The sequence below is a fragment of the Notolabrus celidotus genome, chromosome 23 (genome assembly GCF_009762535.1).
Source record: "Notolabrus celidotus isolate fNotCel1 chromosome 23, fNotCel1.pri, whole genome shotgun sequence".
NCBI classification, from domain to species: Eukaryota; Metazoa; Chordata; class Actinopteri; order Labriformes; family Labridae; genus Notolabrus; species Notolabrus celidotus.
This window is the reverse complement of record NC_048294.1, coordinates 2113012-2135269: the sequence shown is the minus strand read 5'-3', so window position 1 is coordinate 2135269 and position 22258 is coordinate 2113012. Positions and strand designations below refer to the sequence as shown.

Here is a 22258-nt window from a genome sequence, read left to right as displayed (position 1 = left end):
CTTCCTTTTTTCCTTTCTTTCTTTCTTTCTTTCTTTCTTTCTTTCTTTCTTTCTTTCTTTCTTTCTTTCTTTCTTTCTTTCTTTATCCCTTTCTTCCTTAAAAGAGAGAGAGAGAGATGATAGTGGGGAGACAGAAAGTAGTAGTTGTAGCAGCTGGAGTCTGGCACGTCCACAGCAGCAGAGATCCAGAGGAACCTACGAGACAAGGGAGCTCAGGGACTCCAGAAAGGTCTATGGTTAGTAACTTTAATGGAGGGGATCCCAGTGTGATAGTACGACCGGCAGTCTAAGCCTATAGCAGCATAACTAAGACCTGGTCCAAGCCTGATCCAGCTCTAACTATAAGCTTTATCAAAAAGGAAAGTTTGAAGCCTACTCTTAAAAGTAGAGAGGGTGTCTGCCTCCCGGACTCTGACTGGTAGACGATTCCAAAGGAGATGGGCCTGATAACTGAAGGCTCGACCTCCCATACTACTTTTAGATTAAAATAACATTGTATTGGACCTCAAAATTCCCTTGAAATGGATGTGGCTGCTCTAAAGCCACAACAATTTTCTCTCATGAAGTTTGAAACTATCACCTTTGTCATGATTTGTAATAAATCACAACATTGATATATTTCCACAGTTCAGTCAAGTATCACTCCGAGCTTCGATGTGTCATTGTAAGCGTTGGAAACTGTGAGTAATAACTTTCATTGTTCTTCTGTGTTTAAAATTCCATTCCAGATTTTCTCCATTTATAATGCGTCTTTTTTCCCCCTTCTGTTTACACACACACCAACTGTCTATTCAGACATTCAGCCAACAACGTCAACAGATGCTACAACATTTACACAAACTGCAACCCCAACAACTACTATACCTTCAACAGCTGCCACACCAACTACAACTAGTACTATGCCAACTTCAACTAGTACTATACCAACTACAACTAGTACTATGCCAACTACAACTAGTACTATGCCAACTTCAACTAGTACTATGCCAACTACAACCAGTACTATGCCAACTACAACTAGTACTATGCCAACTTCAACTAGTACTATACCAACTTCAACTAGTACTATACCAACTACAACTAGTACTATGCCAACTACAACTAGTACTATGCCAACTGCAACTAGTACTATGCCAACTTCAACTAGTACTATACCAACAACAACTAGTACTATACCAACTACAACTAGTACTATGCCAACTGCAACTATGCCAACTGCAACTAGTACTATGCCAACTGCAACTAGTACTACGCCAACTGCAACTAGTACTATGCCAACTACAACTAGTACTATGCCAACTACAACTAGTACTATGCCAACTGCAACTAGTACTATGCCAACTGCAACTAGTACTACGCCAACTACAACTAGTACTATGCCAACTACAACTAGTACTATGCCAACTGCAACTAGTACTACGCCAACTGCAACTAGTACTATGCCAACTACAACTAGTACTATGCCAACTACAACTAGTACTATGCCAACTACAACTAGTACTATGCCAACTGCAACTAGTACTATGCCAACTGCAACTAGTACTACGCCAACTGCAACTAGTACTATGCAAACTACAACTAGTACTATGCCAACTACAACTAGTACTATGCCAACTGCAACTAGTACTATGCCAACTGCAACTAGTACTACGCCAACTGCAAGTAGTACTATGCCAACTACAACTAGTACTATGCCAACTACAACACCGTCAACTAGTACTATGCCAACTACAACTATGCCAACTACAACAAGTACTATGCCAACTACAACACAGTCAACTAGTACTATACCAACTACAACTATGCCAACATCAACTAGTACTATGCCAACTACAACACCGTCAACTAGTACTATGCCAACTACAACTATGCCAACTACAACTAGTACTATGCCAACTACAACTATGCCAACTACAACAAGTACTATGCCAACTACAACTATGCCAACTACAACTATGCCAACTACAACAAGTACTATGCCAACTACAACTATGCCAACTACAACAAGTACTATGCCAACTACAACACAGTCAACTAGTACTATGCCAACTACAACTATGCCAACATCAACTAGTACTATGCCAACTACAAATAGTACTATGCCAACTACAACTAGTAATATGCCAACTACAAATAGTACTATGCCAACTACAACTAGTACTATGCCAACATCAACTAGCACTATGCCAACTACAACACCAACATCAACTAGTACTATGCCAACTACAACTAGTACTATGCCAACTACAAATAGTACTATGCCAATTACAACTAGTACTATGCCAACTACAAATAGTACTATGCCAATTACAACTAGTACTTTGCCAACTACAACTAGTACTATGCCAACATCAACTAGTACTATGCCAACTACAACTAGTACTATGCCAACTACAACTATGCCAACATCAACTAGTACTATGCCAACTACAAATAGTACTATGCCAACTACAACTAGTACTATGCCAACTACAAATAGTACTATGCCAACTACAAATAGCACTATGCCAATTACAACTAGTACTATGCCAACTACAACTAGTACTATGCCAACATCAACTAGTACTATGCCAACATCAACTAGTACTATGCCAACTACAACTAGTACTATGCCAACATCAACTAGTACTATGCCAACTACAACTAGTACTATGCCAACTACAACTAGTACTATGCCAACTACAACTAGTACTATGCCAACATCAACACCCACTTCAACACCAACATCAACTAGCACTATGCCGACTTCAACACCGTCAACTAGTACTATGCCAACTTCAACACCAACGTCAACTAGCACTATGCCAACTTCAACACCAACGTCAACTAGCACTATGCCAACTTCAACACCAACGTCAACTAGCACTATGCCAACTTCAACACCGTCAACTAGCACTATGCCAACTTCAACACCAACGTCAACTAGCACTATGCCAACTTCAACACCAACGTCAACTAGCACTATGCCAACTACAACACCAACATCAACTAGCACTATGCCAACTACAACACCAACTTCAACACCAACGTCAACTAGCACTATGCCAACTACAACACCAACTACAACTAGCACTATGCCAACACCAACGTCAACTAGCACTATGCCAACTTCAACACCAACGTCAACTAGCACTATGCCAACTACAACAACAACTTCAACACCAACGTCAACACCAACGTCAACTAGCACTATGCCGACTTCAACACCAACTACAACTAGCACTATGCCAACACCAACGTCAACTAGCACTATGCCAACTTCAACACCAACGTCAACTAGCACTATGCCAACTTCAACACCAACGTCAACTAGCACTATGCAAACTACAACACCAACTACAACACCAACATCAACTAGTACTATGCCAACTACAACACCAACTACAATCAGCACTATGCCAACACCAACGACCACCAACACTCATTCCGCAATACAAAATGCAACAGCATCAGCTTCTACCACTGATGCACCAACAACAACCATGCAAAGTACTACTTCAAGGACTACTTCCACCACTGCAAGCACAACAGCTGTTCTTTCAACACCCACCACACCAGCCACAACCAAACCAGCTACATCAAACACTGAATTCACAACAATACATAACACAACTTCACTTACTTCCACCACTGATTGCACAACTGTTTCCAACACTACAAGTCCAACACAAAGTACATCTGTTCCTTCTTCATCAAGCACAACAGCAAGAACCCCACCAGGGTCTACAACTGATAAAACAACAAAATCAACAGCAGCAGTTACAGACTCAAATCACAGTAAGTGTGATGGATGATTAGTAAGTGAGTTAGCTTAAGTTGGTTATCAAATACAACAGAGGGGTCAAACAGACAGGAAGTTAACAATCAATACTTTTAAAGTGACAGTAAATGAGAGAACTCTTTCATTAGACTCTGTGCTGTGTTACTTTATCTCAATGCTGCTTTATAATGTTGGGTTACTTTGCTTTCAGCTGTCGCAGTTGTGAGAATGAAACTTTCCTCCTTGTCTCCACTGGATGAAGACTACATCAGGAATACACTATTACCCCAGGTCAGTCTCTTCTAATGCATTAAGTAAGCCTGGTTGACTTGATGCATAGCCCATGCAAGTAGCCTGATGAGAGAGAGAAACAGAAGCCAAATCTTAGCTAAAGTCTTGTCAGGGTTACAACTCTGTTTTACATAGCAGTGAAGCTGGGAGAAAAATGATTGTCATGAGGAAGCTTCTGCAAATAAATGTTAAAAGGGTTTTTTTTTTTTGCTTTTTGCTTCGTTGGAAAGCTGTCAGATTCCAACAAGTTCATTCCAGAGCTGATAAGGGTGTTTCGCTTTTCACTTAATCACAGAAACCAGTCCTGTGAGGGAGTCGTGAGAGATTAAATTTGAATGACTTGCATTAGTAAAACCATTTGTGTTTGACGTGCACAGACGTGCATTGTGAAAGTAGCTTTGTGTGTGACTTCATTTATCTTCTTCATCTCCAGATTAAAGGTGAACTGGTGAGTCGAGGGCTGCCGTCAGACTGCTCTATACGCCTTGTGAGCAGTGGGACACTTGATCCGTCAACCACAGCGCCCCCTAATGGATAATGTGAATGCTTTTTCTTGTTCCCTCTCAGAGATAAATCAAACATCACTCATTCACTTCCAGAAACTGCCAAATTTTAAGTCTGGACCAGACGCCTCTTTCTGATTTTAGTGTGTAAACCAGTCCCTCCAGGATTTCGCAGGATTTTTTTGTGATTGTGATTTCTTTTTTTAAAAATTGCGGTGAAAGTTGCGATTTTTTATTTTTTATTTTTTCCCCCCAATAACATCTCAGGGGGAAGTAAATACGCTAAATTACAGTTGTTTTTAGAAAACATTCTTGATGTGGCCACTGACTGTATTTTGATTCTCTTGATTCACAGAGAAATGCCATGAAAGGACCGTATTGCACATTTACGACGGTCCCTGAATGCACCTCGCATCGACAGAGGCACAGACAGTCAGTCAGTTCATGGCACTCTGAAACGAATCTGCATCTTTGATGACTATGAGTTGATCCAAACTTACTCAATGTGTCTGATGTTTCACCAAACTGGATTAAATCAAGCTGTAGACGCAGAGCTTTTTACGGTAATGGCAGCAACAACGTCAAACGTCAAATAGTAAACAGACGTCCCCCGGTTGTGTCTTTGTCACTAACGCACACCGGGGGTAAAAATCATCAATGAAGATGAGACAGATGCATGGAGGTGAGGAGAGCTGGTTCATAAAGCACACCTGCTGCAGGTAGAGACCAAGCTAACACTGAGCCCCTCAATCTATAAATAACAACGTTGTCATGGTCACTTGTCCTGCCTGCTGTCCCCCCTCTTCACCCGTTCTCTGTGTGTGTTTTGTTGTTGAAAAGTGCCGAACAAGTGAGGACTTACGTTTATGTTCCAAGGAAGTGAAATTGATGATGAAACCGATGACGTACAGTACAGGGGCTGAGATTGAGGTAATTGGTCAAATATGCAGGAAAGTTGCAGTGATTGTATAAAATTGGAAGGCCGCGAAAAAATCGCGCTGATTGGTTGAATTTGCGATGATAGTTGCGATCGCGAAATCTTAACTTCCTGGAGGGACTGGTAAACACTGTTTGAATGTAAAAACATGCAGTTTCATGTTTTTTTTTAAACAAATAATTTAAAATGTTGGATTTCTTTTGATACATCCACTATGTTTCTTTTGTAAATTATGTTATTTATATTAAAGTCAGCTGCCAAAAAATATCTGAACTCAAAAGAAGGTTATTTTTTCAGAACAGCAAGAACAACTACACTTTGACTTTAAAGGTGACATATCATGCAAAATGGACTTTTTAATGGTTCTTTACCTGAAATATGTGTCCCTGTCTACAAACCCCCTGAGAGTGAAAAGAATCCATTCTGCCCCTGTTCTGATTTCTCCACCTTTCTGTAAATGTGTGTGAAATGAGCCGTTTCAGACTTCCGTGTTTTTGTTACGTAACAACAATATCCGGTCTGTCACGGAGTCAGAGCTCGGAGCTTGTTCAGCCCATAGACTGTATAAAATACAACTCAACCCCTCCTCCGTTTTTCATTCCCTGCACACATGTGTGCTAACAAGGAGCTTAGGAGGGAGGCATGCTAGTTGTAGGCTGTCTTAATAAACACAAAGGTCGGTTTTACTCCCCACGTCTGCAGATTTGAAGATCTAGTGGATGATTTTTACTTATCATGGATAAGTGCTAGCGCTAGTTAGCATAGCCACATAGCTACATGTTCGTAGCTGTGTACCAAGACACACGTCGACATACTGATAAATAAAACAACAAGAAACACTAAATCTGTGACCAATCCTTCAGAAAGGTCCTGCTGCAGGCGCCTCTCCGTCACGGTGCTGTGAGGCGCTGTTGCCTCACAGCTAGAAGGTTCCTGGTTCTAATCCCCGGCCGGGCGGGTGCCTTTCTGTGTGGAGTTTGCATGTTCTCCCCGTGCATGCGTGGGTTCTCTCCGGGTACTCCGGCTTCCTCCCACAATCCAAAAACATGCTCAGGTTGATTGAACACTCTAAACTGCCCGTAGGTGTGAGTGTGTGCATGAATGGTTGTCTGTCTCTCTGTGTTAGCCCTGTGATAGGCTGGCGACCTGTCCAGGGTGTACCCTGCCTTCCGCCCGAAGCCAGCTGGGATAGGCTCCAGCCCCCGTGACCCCTAACGGAATAAGCGGTCAAGAGAATGGATGAATGGATGGATGGATGTTAAATTTAACACAAGGCTCCTTATAACATCATATAGAACCCTAAACTAGATTACATCTTTTATAATTGCATCCTGTGTGACTCTTCTTTGTTTTATTTTATTTGCACAAAAAAGTGATTAAGATGAAAACAAAACTTGAAAAAGAAAGAAGAAGGAGAAAGCACAGATTAAAAGACTTCTGATTTTACTTCCAGTTGAACAAGCAGAGCAGCATGTCATTGGGAATAATACACAGGTCACGGTTCAAACACAATAAATAAAACATCAGTCAGTTGTAAACTCGTTTATCATGAAGCAACATGATATTCAACTCTTTATTGGTTTTGATCGTAGGGCGTGAAGTTAACTTTTTTGGGCCAACCAGCCAACAAGTTACACCGTTTCACCAGCTGAGGGAACTCCTCGTGGGCCAAAGTGCAGGATTTGAAGATTTACTCTTTTCAAGACGAACCTTTCAACAGTAACAAACATGGTGTGTTATCTCTTTGGGACGTAGGTGCATAATATTTGTTTTGCCCATAGAAGCCGATAAAATTTAAGATTTAAAACTGAATTGTGTGGCTGGTGGCTGAGTGTTAGTTTCAGGCCCTTTTATGTATGCACACATTCCTTCCTGCTGTCAAGTAAAACAGCCAATGGGATGTGCTTGTTTTGTTTCATTCAGTGGCCATTGAGTCATTTTTGCTTGACTTTAAAGGTGACATATCATGCAAAATCAACTTTTTAATGGTTCTCTACCTGAAATATGTGTCCCTGTCTACAAACCCCCTGAGAATGAAAAGAATCCATTCTGCCCCTGTTCTGATTTCTCCACCTTTCTGTAAATGTGTGCTGAAACCAGCCGTTTCAGTTTGCAGTGTTTTTCATACGTCACAACGCCATCCAGTCTGTAACAGGAAGTCAGAGCTTGGAGCTTGTTCAGCCCATAGACTGTATAAAATACAACTCAACCCCTCCTCCATTTTTCATTCCCTGCACACATGTGTGCTAACAAGGAGCTTAGGAGGGAGGCATGCTAGTTGTAGGCTGTCTTAATAAACACAAAGGTCGGTGTTACTCCCCACGTCTGCAGATTTGAAGATCTAGTGGATGATTTTTATTTTTCATGGAAAAAGTGCTAGCGCTAGTTAGCATAGCCACATAGCTACATGTTAGTAGCTGACAAATAAAACAACAAGAAACACTAAATCTGTGACCAATGGTTCAGAAAGGTCCTGCTGCAGGCGCCTCTCCGTCAGGATCAGATTCTGGATCAGATTCAGAGGGTTGAAGTAACGCGGGTCTGTGAGCAGCCAACATGTAAATATTAGATCAACGTGCTGGAGAGCCGAGAGTCCACATCCACTTCCTGAGGGGGCGTGGTCAGAGAGCTCATTCTCATTTAAAGGCACAGACACAGAAAACAGCCTGTTCTGAGCAGGGCTGAAAGAGAGGGGTTTACAGGCAGACCAAAATCTGATTTCAAAGTGGGTTTTTTTGAGCAATAAACTTTAAAGACATGTTTTGGGGACCTCTTAGACCAATATATGTTGATGAAAAAGAGCATAATATGTCACCTTTAAGAAATGAAACCGACGCACCAATGCATATCAACGAAACAAGCACACCCTGTTGTTCAACATTGATACAAAAAGAAAAACTTAAAACAGATCAACTGCATTTTTTCAACAGAGTCAAACAAGCAAGCCGGTACCCTGATAGTTAAAACAAATCTGGAAAAATATCAACAGTTTCAAATGTTTTCAGGTGCTTTACAAAGTAGAGGTGCGCTTGATTTCATCACAAACATTCAGAAAGACGTGGGGAGGAGTTGTTCAGCTTTTACAAAAAAAGGGCAAAAGAACTAGAAGTGCCCTGACTTTCTAAACCTTGTGCACCTCATGAGTTTGAAAAAAACATTCAAAACTATGTTTTATAACACCCAGATCTTGACAGCCACACACACACACACACACACACACACACACACACAAAAAGAACAGAAAAATGCTGAGTTCAGAAACGTTCCCTTCATGAGAATTGCACATTTGCGTTATAAAATTCGAACTTTCCTATGTACAGCTAACGAAAACCAAACCTGGGCGAGGATGTGTTGTAAGTTTACCTTCCTGTAAAAGCAGAAGGGTTATGAGGAGACACCAGGTTTATCATTTCAAGCTTCCATCCCCCTCTGTAAGTCAATTTCAAACATTCTAACAGAAATAAGGCAGCTTTTACTTTGGAAGATGGTTGCTTCATTACCGAGATTTTTTCAAATTTCACATGTATTCACACCGTGAGCTTAATCACTAGCACTTCCTGTGGTTGTCCCTTACTGGAAACTCAGAATATGTGAAGTTATTTTGTAATTTTCAATTCACAGTCAGCAGAAGAAGCAATTTCAGTTTCAATATTTCAGTTACTGAGTTAGATGCACTCAGCTGCAAACCACTTGCAGCTGAGTGCGAAGCGGCCGGGATGAGAGTTAGTACCTCCAAGTCTGAGGCCATGGTTCTCTGCTGGAAAACGGTGGATGGCTCTCTCTCAGAGGGGAGTGAGACTTTGCTCCAAGTGGGGAATTTAACTATCTTGGGGGCTTGTTGGCGAGTGGGTGGTAAAATGGAGCGTGAGATCCACAGGTGGATTGGTGCAGCGTCAGCAGTGATGTGGGCGTTGTACCAGACCGTCGTGGTGAAGAGGGAGCTGAGCCGGAAGGTAAAGCTTTTAATTTACCAGTCGATCTACGTTCCAACCCTCACCTGTGGTCATGAGCTCTGGGTCCTGGAGGATAAGATCTCAGATACACCCCTAGAGATAGAGTGAAGAGCTCGGACATCCAGAGGGAGCTCGGAGTAGAGCCGCCGCTCCTCCACGTCGAAAGGTGTCAACTGAGGTGGTTCGGGCATCTGATAAGGATGCCTCCCGGACGCCTCCCTTTAGAGGTGTTCCGGGCACGTCCAACTGGGAGAAGGCCCCGGGGTAGACCCAGAACACGGTGGAGGGATTATATCTCCCGCCTTGGGATTCCCCAGGAGGAGCTGGAATGTGTTGCTGGGGTGAGGGATGTCTGGGTCAAGTTGCTTGGACTGCTACCCCCGTGACCCGACCCCAGATAAGTGGAAGAAAATGGATGGATGGAGTTAGATGCTTAGACTGTTTGTGAGAAGGGGACCAAGACAACTTTAAGTCCCTTAAGTGGTCTACTGTAAGTCAACCACAAGTTGGCAATGTGGAAAAAAGCATACCCTGCTTTGTCATCCCTTTTTAGCCTAACTGAAGAAATACTTCAAAGGTCCCATATCATGGTATATGATGTCCTAAATCACAAACTCAGCCTCTGTGGAGGATCTACAGCCTCTCAGTTTCTAACCTCATTATCCATGCACTAGTCTTCACTGATCTGTGAGGTTGCAGACCAGTGCAGACAGATGCAGAGGTGGAAAAACACCAAAAGAAACATGGTGAGCGCTCCAGGAGAACCTCACTTCCACTTCACCTCACAAATGAGCCACAACAAGAGGAGGGAACTGTTTCAGTCTTGCAGCTGCAATTACAACAGCATGTCTCTGAGTGGTGCTAAACTGTAGCCAAACTACACATCAGATGGCGTGTCTGGCTCTAACCTTTGACATCCTGACTGCAACATTGAAGCGAAAGCACGACAGCCTAGGAGGAAGTGGAACTGCTTGAGTAGTGGGAATGCCTTGATTAGCTCTCAGTGTGAATACAAGGTAACAAACACTTGCTCTGAATGCCTCCCGTAGCCGCTGATTACAATCCCAAAGATTCATTGACTTTGCTGAAAAACTAGATTATCATCATGTCCTGCTGTTAAACATGATTTAAATAAGTGTTACATTAAAAAAATGTATCAGAAATATCAGTAACTTGATTTTTTTTGGGGGGGGATAAAAAGGCGAATCACTTCATGTGATTTAAGTCACTTAATTCAAGAAAGAGGGCTTTTCAGAGGAAACAAGTGACATCAACTTTCAACTGGCAGAAACATCCGAGGATAACGAGTTCATCACATCCATTGACACACTTGTAATAAAGTTCCCTTCTGTATATGAAACCTCAGGTGAAGCCCAGGTCAAACAAAGTTCATAATAACTCTATATACACACATAAAAACAGAGAGGGGTGAAGCTGCCTTAGTGTCCGTGTTGTCATTTGCGTCTTTTCAATCCAGAAGTGAGATTCAAACCATGAAAAAGCAGAATTATTTGGTGTTTCATGATCTTGAGAGAAACCATAGGGAGCATTAAATCTATTACAGCTTGTTACAGGTGACCTAATGTAGTGTCATGTGGTGACCTTTAAAGCAGCTACTTCCAGTTAAATTGAAATGGTAATACTGGCTCTAACATTTCTACTCTAAACTGGAATTATTTATTCTAGGAATAAATTCTGGGATTCCTGTGGGACATTTTTGTTCGTGTTTTCTACTGTGGTCTAAAGCAGGGGTTCTCAAAGTTGTTGGAGCTAGGGACCCAGTAAGAACATTTTCGTAGGACTCCCTCATAATTGTAAAATAGATGGAGCACATGCTTACTACCATTCTCACTCTTGGATGCCCTTGGAACTATCTGTATTGTAAAACGTATCAATGTAAATCCTTCAGACCTGTACCATAGTGATAAACAGATAACACTTTAATTTGAATCAAGTAAATACCACTTTTATACTTTAAAACAGAGGGTCATTTCATTCCTTGTGGACTCAACATGACAGCATTTATACTTTTCAAGTCATTGATCTTAAACGCTTTCAGAAAATTAACAGTAGCAAGACTCACATATCCCTTTGTTTATAATTTATTAGAAATGTATTCTAATACAGGACCCCACTTTGAGAACCATTGGTCTAAAGTCATGTTGACTGTCATGGTTTTATTAATAACCGCTTTGCTCTGTTGGAGAATGATGAACAAAAAAGGTAGCATTGCAGATCCTTAAGAAACAATGGCTAGATTAAAAGTCTGCAAGTATTCCACCAATGCTTAAAGGCTGATTTATACTTGGAGGTGCACGTAGCTCCCGTACCTACGCAGAGGCCTACGCACGTAGCTGACGTGCACCTCCTCCAAAATGTAACTACCTGTAGAATCGACGCGGACTGAAAGCCCTGTGATTGGTCCGCTCTGTGGCATTGTATTTCCTGCATTTACAGCACTTCTGGGATCCGGACACAAGGACAAATCGACGCACAAGTATGTGGTGCTCATGTCCGCGTCAGCCCCTGCAGAAGTATAAATCAGCCTTGACACTTAGAGCCCATCCCCCAAACTAGTACTGACCAACTAGCAGTCACCCTTGGAAAGTCCTCACATCTTAATTTAGAACCTGTTCCCTGCAGTGGAAACCGAATGAATGACAAGCCTGAACTGCTACAACGCCTGACTGTAAATACGAGGTAATGATAATCTCTCTTTGGGCGACTCATTGAACAAGATGAGACGTAAGGGATAAAAGTAACTGCTGGTTTAGGTTTTGGTTGGACCATATGTGAGTTTAACATCAAACACAAAACACCATGGAAAGGCAGCTTCACCCCTCACATAGAAATTCAGTTTTTTGGTAGAGCTGACTCTACGGAATCGTTAGAAAACAATAAATAAGTCAAGAATTATTCCTTCAATATTCAGCAGAATACTAAGAGATAAACTCTCTCTCTGCACACGTGCGTGTTTTGTATTTCTTTCATCCTCTAAGTTTAAAACAATAACAATAAATGACAGTACATAAAACTCGGGTCCCTCTTCTAGTGTCCTGTGTTGTACCTTAAACAAGTTTGAGTGTGTGTATGTGTTGTGTCTAAGCTTCCTTGTGGGGACACGAGCCGGATGTCAGTTTAATGGGGACGCCTTATCCATCCAGCTAGAAGAAGATGTTTACTGGTTTAGAAGTTGAGGTACATATAAGGCAAGTAGTTGATCTGTGTTTAGGGTTAGGTGGACAAATGTGTGTGTAGGAGTCTGGTTTAGCATCCTTATGGGGACATAAGCTGATTTCAGTCTTATCCAACTGGGGACATTAGCTGTGTCCCCGCTTGGAAGAAGCAGTTGATAGGATGAGTAGTTGAGGTACATATAAGGCCAGTGTGATAGGTGTTTGGGGTGTGTGTGTGTATGATTCTGGTTTAGCATCCTTACGGGGACACATACTGTTTTCAGTGTTATCCAACTGGGGACATTAACCGTGTCTCACTTAGAAGAAGCAGTTGACAGGATGAGTAGCTGAGGTGCTTATAAAGCCAGTAGTTTATCAGGGTTTAGGGTGTGTGTGTATGATTCTGGTTTAGCATCCTTATGGGGACATAAGCTGATTTCAGTCTTATCCAACTGGGGACATTAGAAGTATCCCCGCTTGGAAGAAGCAGTTGACAGTATGAGTAGTTGAGGTACATATAAGGCCAGTAGTTGATAGGTGTTTAGGGTGTGTGTGTAGGAGTATGGTTTAGCATCCTTATGGGGACACATACTGATTTTGGTTTTATCCAACTGGGGACATTAGACGTGTCCCCACTTGGAAGAAGCAGTTGACAGGATGAGTAGTTGAGGTACATATAAGGCCAGTGTGATAGGTGTTTGGGGTGTGTGTGTGTATGATTCTGGTTTAGCATCCTTATGGGTACATATGCTGATTTCAGTCTTATCAAAGTGGGGGCATTAACCGTGTCTCGCTTTGAAGAAGCAGTTGACAGGATGAGTAGTTGAGGTACTTATAAAGCCAGTAGTTGATAGGTGTTTAGGGTGTGTGTGTGTTTCTGATTCTGGTTTAGCATCCTTATGGGGACACATGCTGATTTCAGTCTTATCAAACTGGGGACATAAATCGTGTCCCTGCTTGGAGAAGCAGTTGACAGGATGAGTAGTTGAGGTACATATGAGGCCAGTAGTTGATTGGTGTTTAGGGTGTGTGTGTGTGTGTGTGTGTGGGTATGATTCTGGTTTAGCATCCTTACGGGGACACATACTGATTTTGGTTTTATCCAACTGGGGACATTAGACATGTCCCCGCTTGGAAGAAGCAGTTTTTTGGGTTAGTGGTTAAGGATGAAGTAAAGCAAGACGTTTTTATGTGTTTAGGGTTGGGGTGACACATCAGGGAATTGATGTAAGAATACAGTGTCCCCAAAAGAGACTTCAGTAAACATGTCAGTCACAGGTAAACAAAACAAACACAACAAAAGGAATCTCTGTGTGGACAATCTCATTTCGTGTCTCCTTATGAGCCCCAAGGCAACATATCAAACACCCAAAACAGCCTGTTTTGTTCCTGTTTTTACACTATTAAACAGGTTGTCTGTTAAATAACAGGCAGCATAGTTAATTATTGTTAAAATATCCAATATTATTGGAAAATGAATGTTAAAAAGGGTTGTTTTCAAGCTGATACATAAATAAATACTTGGAAATACGTTGATCTTTTGGTGTTTGTATGAAGGTGTTGGACCGACATCTGAGTCGGTAACTAAAGGATGTCTAAGGGGAGGAAAGAAAGAAAGTGAAAAATTCACGTTTAAAGCTTGAATCGGACCATTTTGACTGTTTTTCTATTTGGAAAATTTCTAATAACATAAGTAGAATTTTTGGATTACAGATGCAGCTTGAAAATGCCATCATTGAATTTTGTAAACATACTCTCTTAATGCATGTGGAGCAAAATGCAAGCGCAAGTTTGCCCCCTTTTTCTTGTTCAATTTGCTCCTGAATGTTTGGATTATTTTGTGCATGTAAATATGAAGTTCCAATGAGGTCAATTCATCAGATATCAGCAGCTTCTCAGTAAAAATATCAAGTTACACCCACATGAGTCAAGGCTCAGAGCCCACAAGACGCCAACTCTTCCACAGGAGTCAGAATATTCAAAAACGTGGAGAAATGAACTAAAAACTGGGAGCTCTTCGTGAGTCTTAGGGGTCTGAGGGTGAACTTTTTGGGACCCTGGGGTGTTCAGTAACACACATCAGTCATTCATTCATGTCATACACAAACATACTCTCTCTCCATTCATCCCAGACTTCATCTTCCTTCCTCTTCACCTCTCAGGTCAAAAGATAAGACATCAGAGTTAGGCAGCAGAGTCGCTCCTTCTCACACAGTCTCACATACAAGAAGAAAACCTGCCTCGCCTCCCTCTGCCGGCTCTCACAGGGCCTGAAAGGTCAGACGTCGTAGTCAGGCAGGGCGGAGTAGCTGATGCCGCCGACCGACGGAGGGCTGGAGTGGAGAGGAAGAAGCCAACAAAAGACCGAACCTGTAGAGAAAAAAGAGAGAGGATTAAAAACTGGCTTCTTGTTTTTAGAAACTGACACGATCTGTGAAGTTGAGGATGATTAACATAAACCCACCTCTTCCAAACACCTCCCGCAGCAGAGCCAGCTTGGGCTTGCGGGTGTGTGGAGGATGGTGAGGCAGCTGAGAGGCGGCGGAGGAGGAGGAGGAGGTGGAGGTAGAGGTCAGGGAGGAAGTGGAAGAGCTTCTGTCCTTGATCATGAGCCTGTTCCTCATCTGCTCTATGGGGGTCTCGTCTGTGATGATGGAGACCAGCTACGGAGAGCAAAAACAGGCAGTTATGTGCTTTAAAATATAATATGCAACATAATTAATCTCGCTAAAGGATTAGGATGTGATTGAGTAAATGTGCTGAACTGCATATCACAGCTTTTTGGGAAGAGTCTGTGTTCAAGTATGAAAGCAAGAGTGGAAAACACTAATAACTGTTTATGTGAATTGCGGGGACGTAAACTCTTAACACAGTCAGATTGTGGGGACACGGGTCAACACAACCTAAATATGCTGAACTGCATATTATAGCATTTTGGGATAATACTGTGTTTATGTATGAAGTTAGGAGTGCAAAACACAAATAACTGTTTATGTGAATTGCGGGGACAAAAGCGCTTAACACAGTCAGATTGTGGGGACTCAGGTCAACAAAACATACGTGTTTCGCTGCATATCACAGCTTTTTGGGATGAGTCTGTGTTTAAGTATGAAAGCAAGAGCGGAAAACACAAATACCTGTGTATGTGAATTGCAGGGACGTAAACTCTTAACACAGTCTTATTGTGGGGACTCAGGTCAACACAACATAGACGCGCTTAACTGCATATCATAGCTTCTCGGGATGAGACTATGTTTATGTATGAAAGCAAAGTTAAAAACACAAATAACTGTTTATGTGAATTGCAGGGACAAAGACGCTTAAAACAGTCTTATTGTGGGGACTCGGGTCAACACAACATAAATAGGCTGAACTGCATATCACAGCCTTTTGGGATAAGTCTGTGTTTACGTATGAAATTTAGAGTGAAAAACACAAATACCTGTTTATATGAATTGTGGGGACATCAACTCTTTACACAGTAGTATTGTGGGGACACGGGTCAACACAACATAATTAATCTCACTATATGATTAGGATGTAATTGATTAAATTTACATAGCTGCATATCACAGCTTTCTGGGATGAGTCTTTGTTTACGTATGAAATTAGGAGTGAAAAACACCAATAACTGTGTATGTGAATTGCGGGGACGTAAACTCTTAACACAGTCTTATTGCTGGGACTCGGGTCAACAAAACATACATGTGCTTAAATGTATATCACAGCTATTTTGGAAGAGTCTGTGTTTACGTATGAAATTAAGAGTGAAAAACACAAATACCTGTTTATATGAATTGTGGGGACGTAAACTCTTCACACAGTCAGATTGTGGGTACACGGGTCAACACAACATACAGTACATGTGCTGAACTGTATATCACAGCTTTTTAGGATGAGACTGTTTTTATGTATGAAATTAGGAGTGAAAAACACAAATAACTGTGTATGTGAATTGCAGGGACGTAAACTCTGAACACAGTCTTACTGTGGGGACTTGGGTCAACAAAACACACATGTGCTTAAATGTATATCACAGCTATTTTGGAAGAGTCCGTGTTTACGTATGAAATTAGGAGTGAAAAACACTAATAACTGTTTATATGAATTGTGGGGACGTAAACTCTGAACACAGTCAGATTGTGGGGACACGGGTCAACACAACATACAGTACATGTGCTGAACAGCATATCATAGCTTTTTGGGATGAGTATGTCTTTAAGTATGAAATTATGAGTGAAATAGCTAATAAATGTTAATGTGAATTGTGGGGACCTAAACTCTTTACACAGTTAGATTGTGGGGACACGGGTCAACACAACATAATTAATCTTGCTATAGCATTAGGACTTAATTGAGTAAAGTTACTTAGCTTCATACCACAGCTTTTTGGGATGAGTCTTTGTTTACTCAGGTAAGCAAATCATAAATCATCACTAGATTTAGTTTCAGGTAAAGTTAAGAGTTGGAATAAGTCTCATTCAATGTCATAGTAGTGAATGAAGCGTCCCTGTAAGTGATGAAAACATGACTGTGTGTCTGTGGGAGTACCTGATCGTAGAAGATGACCATGACAAAAACGCCAAACAGCACTGACTCCACCAGGAGGATGATGTAGTGAGCGCTGTGAGAGGGAAAAATCACACAGGTTAAAATTTTTAAGTGCCAGAATCATCATTAATGAAAGTAGACAGGAAGTTAACTTAAACACTGTTTTTAAACGTCTGCAGTGGACTCACACTATCAGGTGTTTGCTGGGCGTCTCCTCTCCTTCTTTCTCTGAGTCTCCCTCTCTCTCACTTCTTATCCTCCACACCCAGGCCGACACCACCAACACCAACGAGTACAGACTGGCCATGCCTGCACACAAACATCAAAATATATAAACAAATCAACATGACAACCGTGCCTCTGTCCCTGTTTGGTGAACACATTCAGCCGACACTCACCCGTGTAGAAGAGGAACTGGATGAAGTACTTCTGGTTTAACTCTCCCACACAGTTATTTATCCTAAAAACAACAGATTCAAAGTAAAGGACTGAGCTGAGGAAAAAGAGTAGAAGAAGAGTGATGATGATAAGGATGCATTAAGCTCTCTAACCAGGGACAGTGATGGTCCATGCGGCGTATACACCTCTGACAGACCCGGCAGTGATGCGCTCTGGGAGGTCTGTAGGTTTCACATCGACTGCACACCGTCCAGCCTTCACAGCCCTGGAAGAAAAAGGAGGAGAGAAGGTCAAAAATACAATCTGATGGAGAGAAAGGTACTCAAGTTTAACTCCATCGTTCCTCTCCCTCAGAGGAAAATGTTAAAAACTAAACAATACATGTAATGCAACAAAGATGAATAATAAAGCATGGCAGGATTTGGATATAAAAATTGGAATAAATCTTTAACAGGCAGAGAAGTGTAGAAATGTTATCAATGCAAAAAACAAAATACAATGCAAAATGTTAAAAAGAATAAATGCCCATTAATTAGAATAAAGTGAGACTAATAAATTATTGTGATAGAGGTTTAATAAATCAAAAAATAATTAAATAAATAAGTAAATAAATAAATAATTAAAGAGCAATAAAAAGGTATTAAGAAGAAGACGTCATCAGAAAAAATATAAAGGAAATATTAAAAACTGGAAAAAATATAAATAAAAAGGAAATAATAAAACAATAAAAGTCAAATAAATTAATTCAAATTAATCAGTTAAATAAATAAATATACATAAAAGGGAAATAAAAATACAATTAATGGTCAATTTATTCAATTGAATTGACTAGTTAAATAAAAAGATATGAATAAAAATGAAATAATAATGTAATAAATATTAAAATAAATACTTTCAAATTAATTAGTAAAATAAAAAATATAAATAGATACAAAAAAATTAAAAGCAGTTAAAAAGGTGAAGTCACATAAAATAACACCAGCTAGCTCTCAGTAAAAATAAAGTTCATCCATTAAAAGTTTAAAAGAGAAATGAATGTCACCTTTGGTCAAACGTGCATCCATTGAAAACATGCTCAACCTTTAAAATCTTCTCTTTAAGCAGTTTCAGTTTCATTATTTCACAACAGCCTTAAAATCTCAATTTAAAATTTGCACTTGGATCCTGATTCATGAGATTTTGTAATTTATTTTTTATGTTAAAAAGTTATTTTTTTTTTTAAATTGTATTTATTTTGACTTTTCTCTTATTCTTATACAAAATAAAAAATAACAAAATGTGTTTTCATTTTTTTTTTTTTTATCTTCAAGAACTGGATTTGATTTGTTCTTGATGTTAATGTGACAGACTGACAGTCAGAAATGAATTCACTTAAAATAAAAACAAAGAAAATGGAAAAAAATCCCACTTTGACGCGATTAGATAACTTGCATTTTGATTTAATATAGTAAAATTACTGAACATGAAAAATTCATCCCTATTTTGTAATCACATAACCTACTTCTCTAATATCTAATTATAATTTCCTGCAGAGAAATTTTGTCCTTAATCCAAAAATATAGAAGTCACGCTCCTTCATCGGCTCCTGTATTGAGTTAATCTGAAGGCTAATACCTCCCTACTGTCCCTGAATGCAACACGGTGCAGACAATACCTCCAGACGTCCGTCATTAGGCTCATAAGATCTTAATAACAGGCCCAGAAGAAGACCTAAGTACAGCTGCTGCCGTGTAAACACAGAGTCAGCAGAGTTAATTCACACGTGTTGATAATAGAGTTATAATCAGACAGAAGCCTCTGAACCCTCCTCTGTTATTATCCTTATCTCTCTCTGAAGCTCCTCTGTTAGACTTAAACTCAACAAACATTCATAAAGCAGGTCTCTTCAGTGAACACATCACGCCTGGTTCAGCAGTAAAATCTGTCTCAGTCAGAAGAAGAGATCCAGATTTAGAATAGGAGAAGGAAACTGTGGCGGGACTTTCATTGACTGACTCACCCGCTCGTTCATCCGAGAGGACTGAGACCGGAGGTCTGAGAAGTCTATCGCTGTGTCAGGGAGAGGCACCATACCTGCACAACAACAACAACAACAACAACACACACAAGTACATTACAGATTACAGATTACACATTACACATTACATACAAACATGAAACTAAGCAGATTTTAAAGGGGATTTTCAAAGAGCATCACTGACCCGGGTCTGAGAAGACGGCCTTGGAGTGGCAGGCCAGCAGCAGCAGCAGGATCAGGTTGAAGACTGATCCATGGAGAGTGCACCACACACTGTAACAGAGATTAACACACAAGTTAGAGTCTTTGGGGCGCTGGTGGCCTAGCGGTCTATGGGACCCACATGCAGAGGCTATAGTCCTTGTCGCAGAGGTCGCCGGTTTGATTCCCGGCCAAGATCATTTGCTTCATGTCCACCCCCACTCTCCACTCCCCACATTTCCTGTCTCTCTTCAGTTGTCCTATCCATAAAGGCAAAAAAGCCCAAAAATATAACTTAAAAATAAGTGAAAAAATCACCATAAAAAACATTATTTGAACCTCTTCTTCTGATTGGAATAAATAAATAAATAAATAAATAAATATTAATATAAAAAATAAAAACAACTTCACCATAAAAAACTTTAGTTGAACCTCGTCTTCTGATTTAAATAAATAAATAAATATTAAATGAAATAAAAAAGGAAAAATAAATTTAAAAAATTCACCATAAAATTCATTATTTGATCCCTCTTCTTCTGATTTAAATAAATAAATATTAAATAAAGTAAATAATTAAATAAATAATAAAAACAACGTCATAATAAAAATCTTTAGTTGAACCTCGTCTTCTGATTTGAATAAATAAATAAATATTAAATGAAATAAAAAAAGGAAAAATAAATTTAAAAAGTTACCATAAAATTCATTATTTGATCCCCCTTCTTCTGATTTACATAGATACATAATTGAATATTAAATAACAATAAATCAAAAAATAAATAATAAACAGTTACATTAAAAAGCCACCATAAAAACATTATTTGAACCTCTTCTTCTGATTTAAATAAATAAATAATTTCATAATAAATAAATTAAATAATTAAATAAATAAATGACCTGTTTTTTTATAATAGAAATACCTCATTTCAGCCATAAAATAGAAGAAAAATACCCACATTATGGCTTATTTTTGTCCAGAATTTAAATGTTTAACGTTGCAAAATTGGAATAACAGCAAAGCAAGTAACAGGAAGGATATTTTAATGTCCATCAATCCATAGATTTATTATTTTAATAATAATTTTGTTTAAAAGTAGCTTTCAATTGATTAAACTTGAAAGTAATACCCAGAAATAACAAGTAATATCAGTACTTGAATTAAATGTGTTATAATATATCACTTTCTCTTGGGACTGAGTCAGAATAAATGAGGTAAATAATAAATATTAATTAAAAGTAATTATTATAAATATTTAAAACATAGTAATAATAAAGAACAAGCACACAAGTGTTAATAAAATAATAAATAATTAAATAACAGTATTTTATTTAACATTATGTGTTTGTTTGTTGTGATGTTATTTGTAAACAACAGGATCCTCCTCAAGCAGCCAAACAGCTGACTGCCTGTTTCAGAGCGGATCAGAAACCTCAGCTCATAAACACAAGAATAAAACCACATTATCAGATTCTCTCCAACCCAAAACCTCTTCAGACACCCCCCTTAGAGAGATCCATCACCTGTCCCTGTCAGAAAAACAAGTTTACCATGAACACAGAGGAGAGAGAGAGAGAGAGAGAGAGAGAGAGAGAGAGAGAGAGAGAGAGAGAGAGAGGGGGTTAGGATGCTGCTGAACCTGTCTGCTCTCAATGAATGGATCCAGGCAGAGCCGCCATGTTGGTTTTTAAAGGTTTAAAGGAGCAGAGAGAAGAAGGACCGACCTGTCAGAGAAGGCTGGGATCAGGACGTACTGGATCACCACGTAGTCCGCGTAGAACACGCTGAAGTAAGTCAGAAGGAGACAGATCACTCCGCAGGGGTCTCTCCTACAGCGAAGCGACGCCATCTTCTGCCGGGCTCCGCCCCCCTGTGCCCCGCTTCCGGGTTACGTCACAGTGAAACACGATGCTGCCTTCAAGGACTGTAGGAATTAACGATAGAATAATAATATTCCTTTAAAGAGGCAGTACACCTCAATTTAAAATTATATTAAATTAATTGACCATTAATAATGAATTAATGGCGGAGAAGGGGTGGGATTAAATAAGATTTACACTCATTTTTGGATATATAACCACACTATTATTATTATTATGTTTGTTTTGTTTTTTGTGTCTGTCTTTTAGTTTATTGTCACTTGAGATTATTATTTTTTATTTATTTTTATTTTTACTATAAATATTTTTTTTACAATGCTACTTTTTTCTAGGCTGCATATACATTACACAGAAGTGACAGAGTGGACAAAGGAGACACCAGACAGAGTGATGAAGCAGCAGAGGAACTTATAGCAAGTTGAAAATGTGTGAATATATTGGTACCCTTTCCCTGTAATACACGCAATGAAAGTATCTAGACCTGTTACCTGTTTACTTTATAAACACTAAAATCAAATCAAAATGATAAACACATTTTGTTTACTCCCCTTCTCTGTGATAACAAGTGACTCAGTTGATCTGGGCTTATTTA

The 22258-nt window shown here is 39.8% G+C and overlaps 1 protein-coding gene and 1 long non-coding RNA gene across 2 annotated transcripts; one reads left to right on the top strand and one right to left on the bottom strand.

The window, feature by feature from the left end:
* Positions 1–3339: 3339 nt before the first annotated feature.
* On the top strand, positions 3340–4692 carry LOC117807615. The gene is made up of 3 exons (XR_004630016.1): positions 3340–3777; positions 3972–4051; positions 4485–4692. It is a non-coding gene; the product is annotated as an uncharacterized LOC117807615 (long non-coding RNA).
* A 2225-nt stretch (positions 4693–6917) lies between these two features.
* Positions 6918–21654, bottom strand: zgc:77880 (zf-DHHC domain-containing protein). Its single transcript, XM_034676120.1, has 9 exons — positions 21511–21654; positions 19772–19860; positions 19570–19643; positions 17723–17835; positions 17570–17631; positions 17360–17480; positions 17172–17244; positions 15085–15283; positions 6918–14990 (listed from the first exon to the last, which is right to left on the bottom strand). The coding sequence occupies exons 1-9, from the start codon at positions 21633–21635 to the stop codon at positions 14899–14901; spliced, it is 948 nt and encodes a 315-aa protein (XP_034532011.1). The 5' UTR covers positions 21636–21654; the 3' UTR covers positions 6918–14898.
* Positions 21655–22258: the final 604 nt, after the last annotated feature.

Excerpts from the sequence above, each read along its gene's own strand:
- zgc:77880 (XM_034676120.1), bottom strand. The coding sequence starts at position 21,635 with ATGGCGTCGCTTCGCTGTAGGAGAGACCCCTGCGGAGTGATCTGTCTC. Across the intron at positions 17,481-17,569 it reads CCAGTTCCTCTTCTACACGG|GCATGGCCAGTCTGTACTCG; the intron begins GTGAGTGTCGGC and ends GTTTGTGTGCAG. Across the intron at positions 17,245-17,359 it reads CCCAGCAAACACCTGATAGT|CGCTCACTACATCATCCTCC; the intron begins GTGAGTCCACTG and ends TCCCTCTCACAG.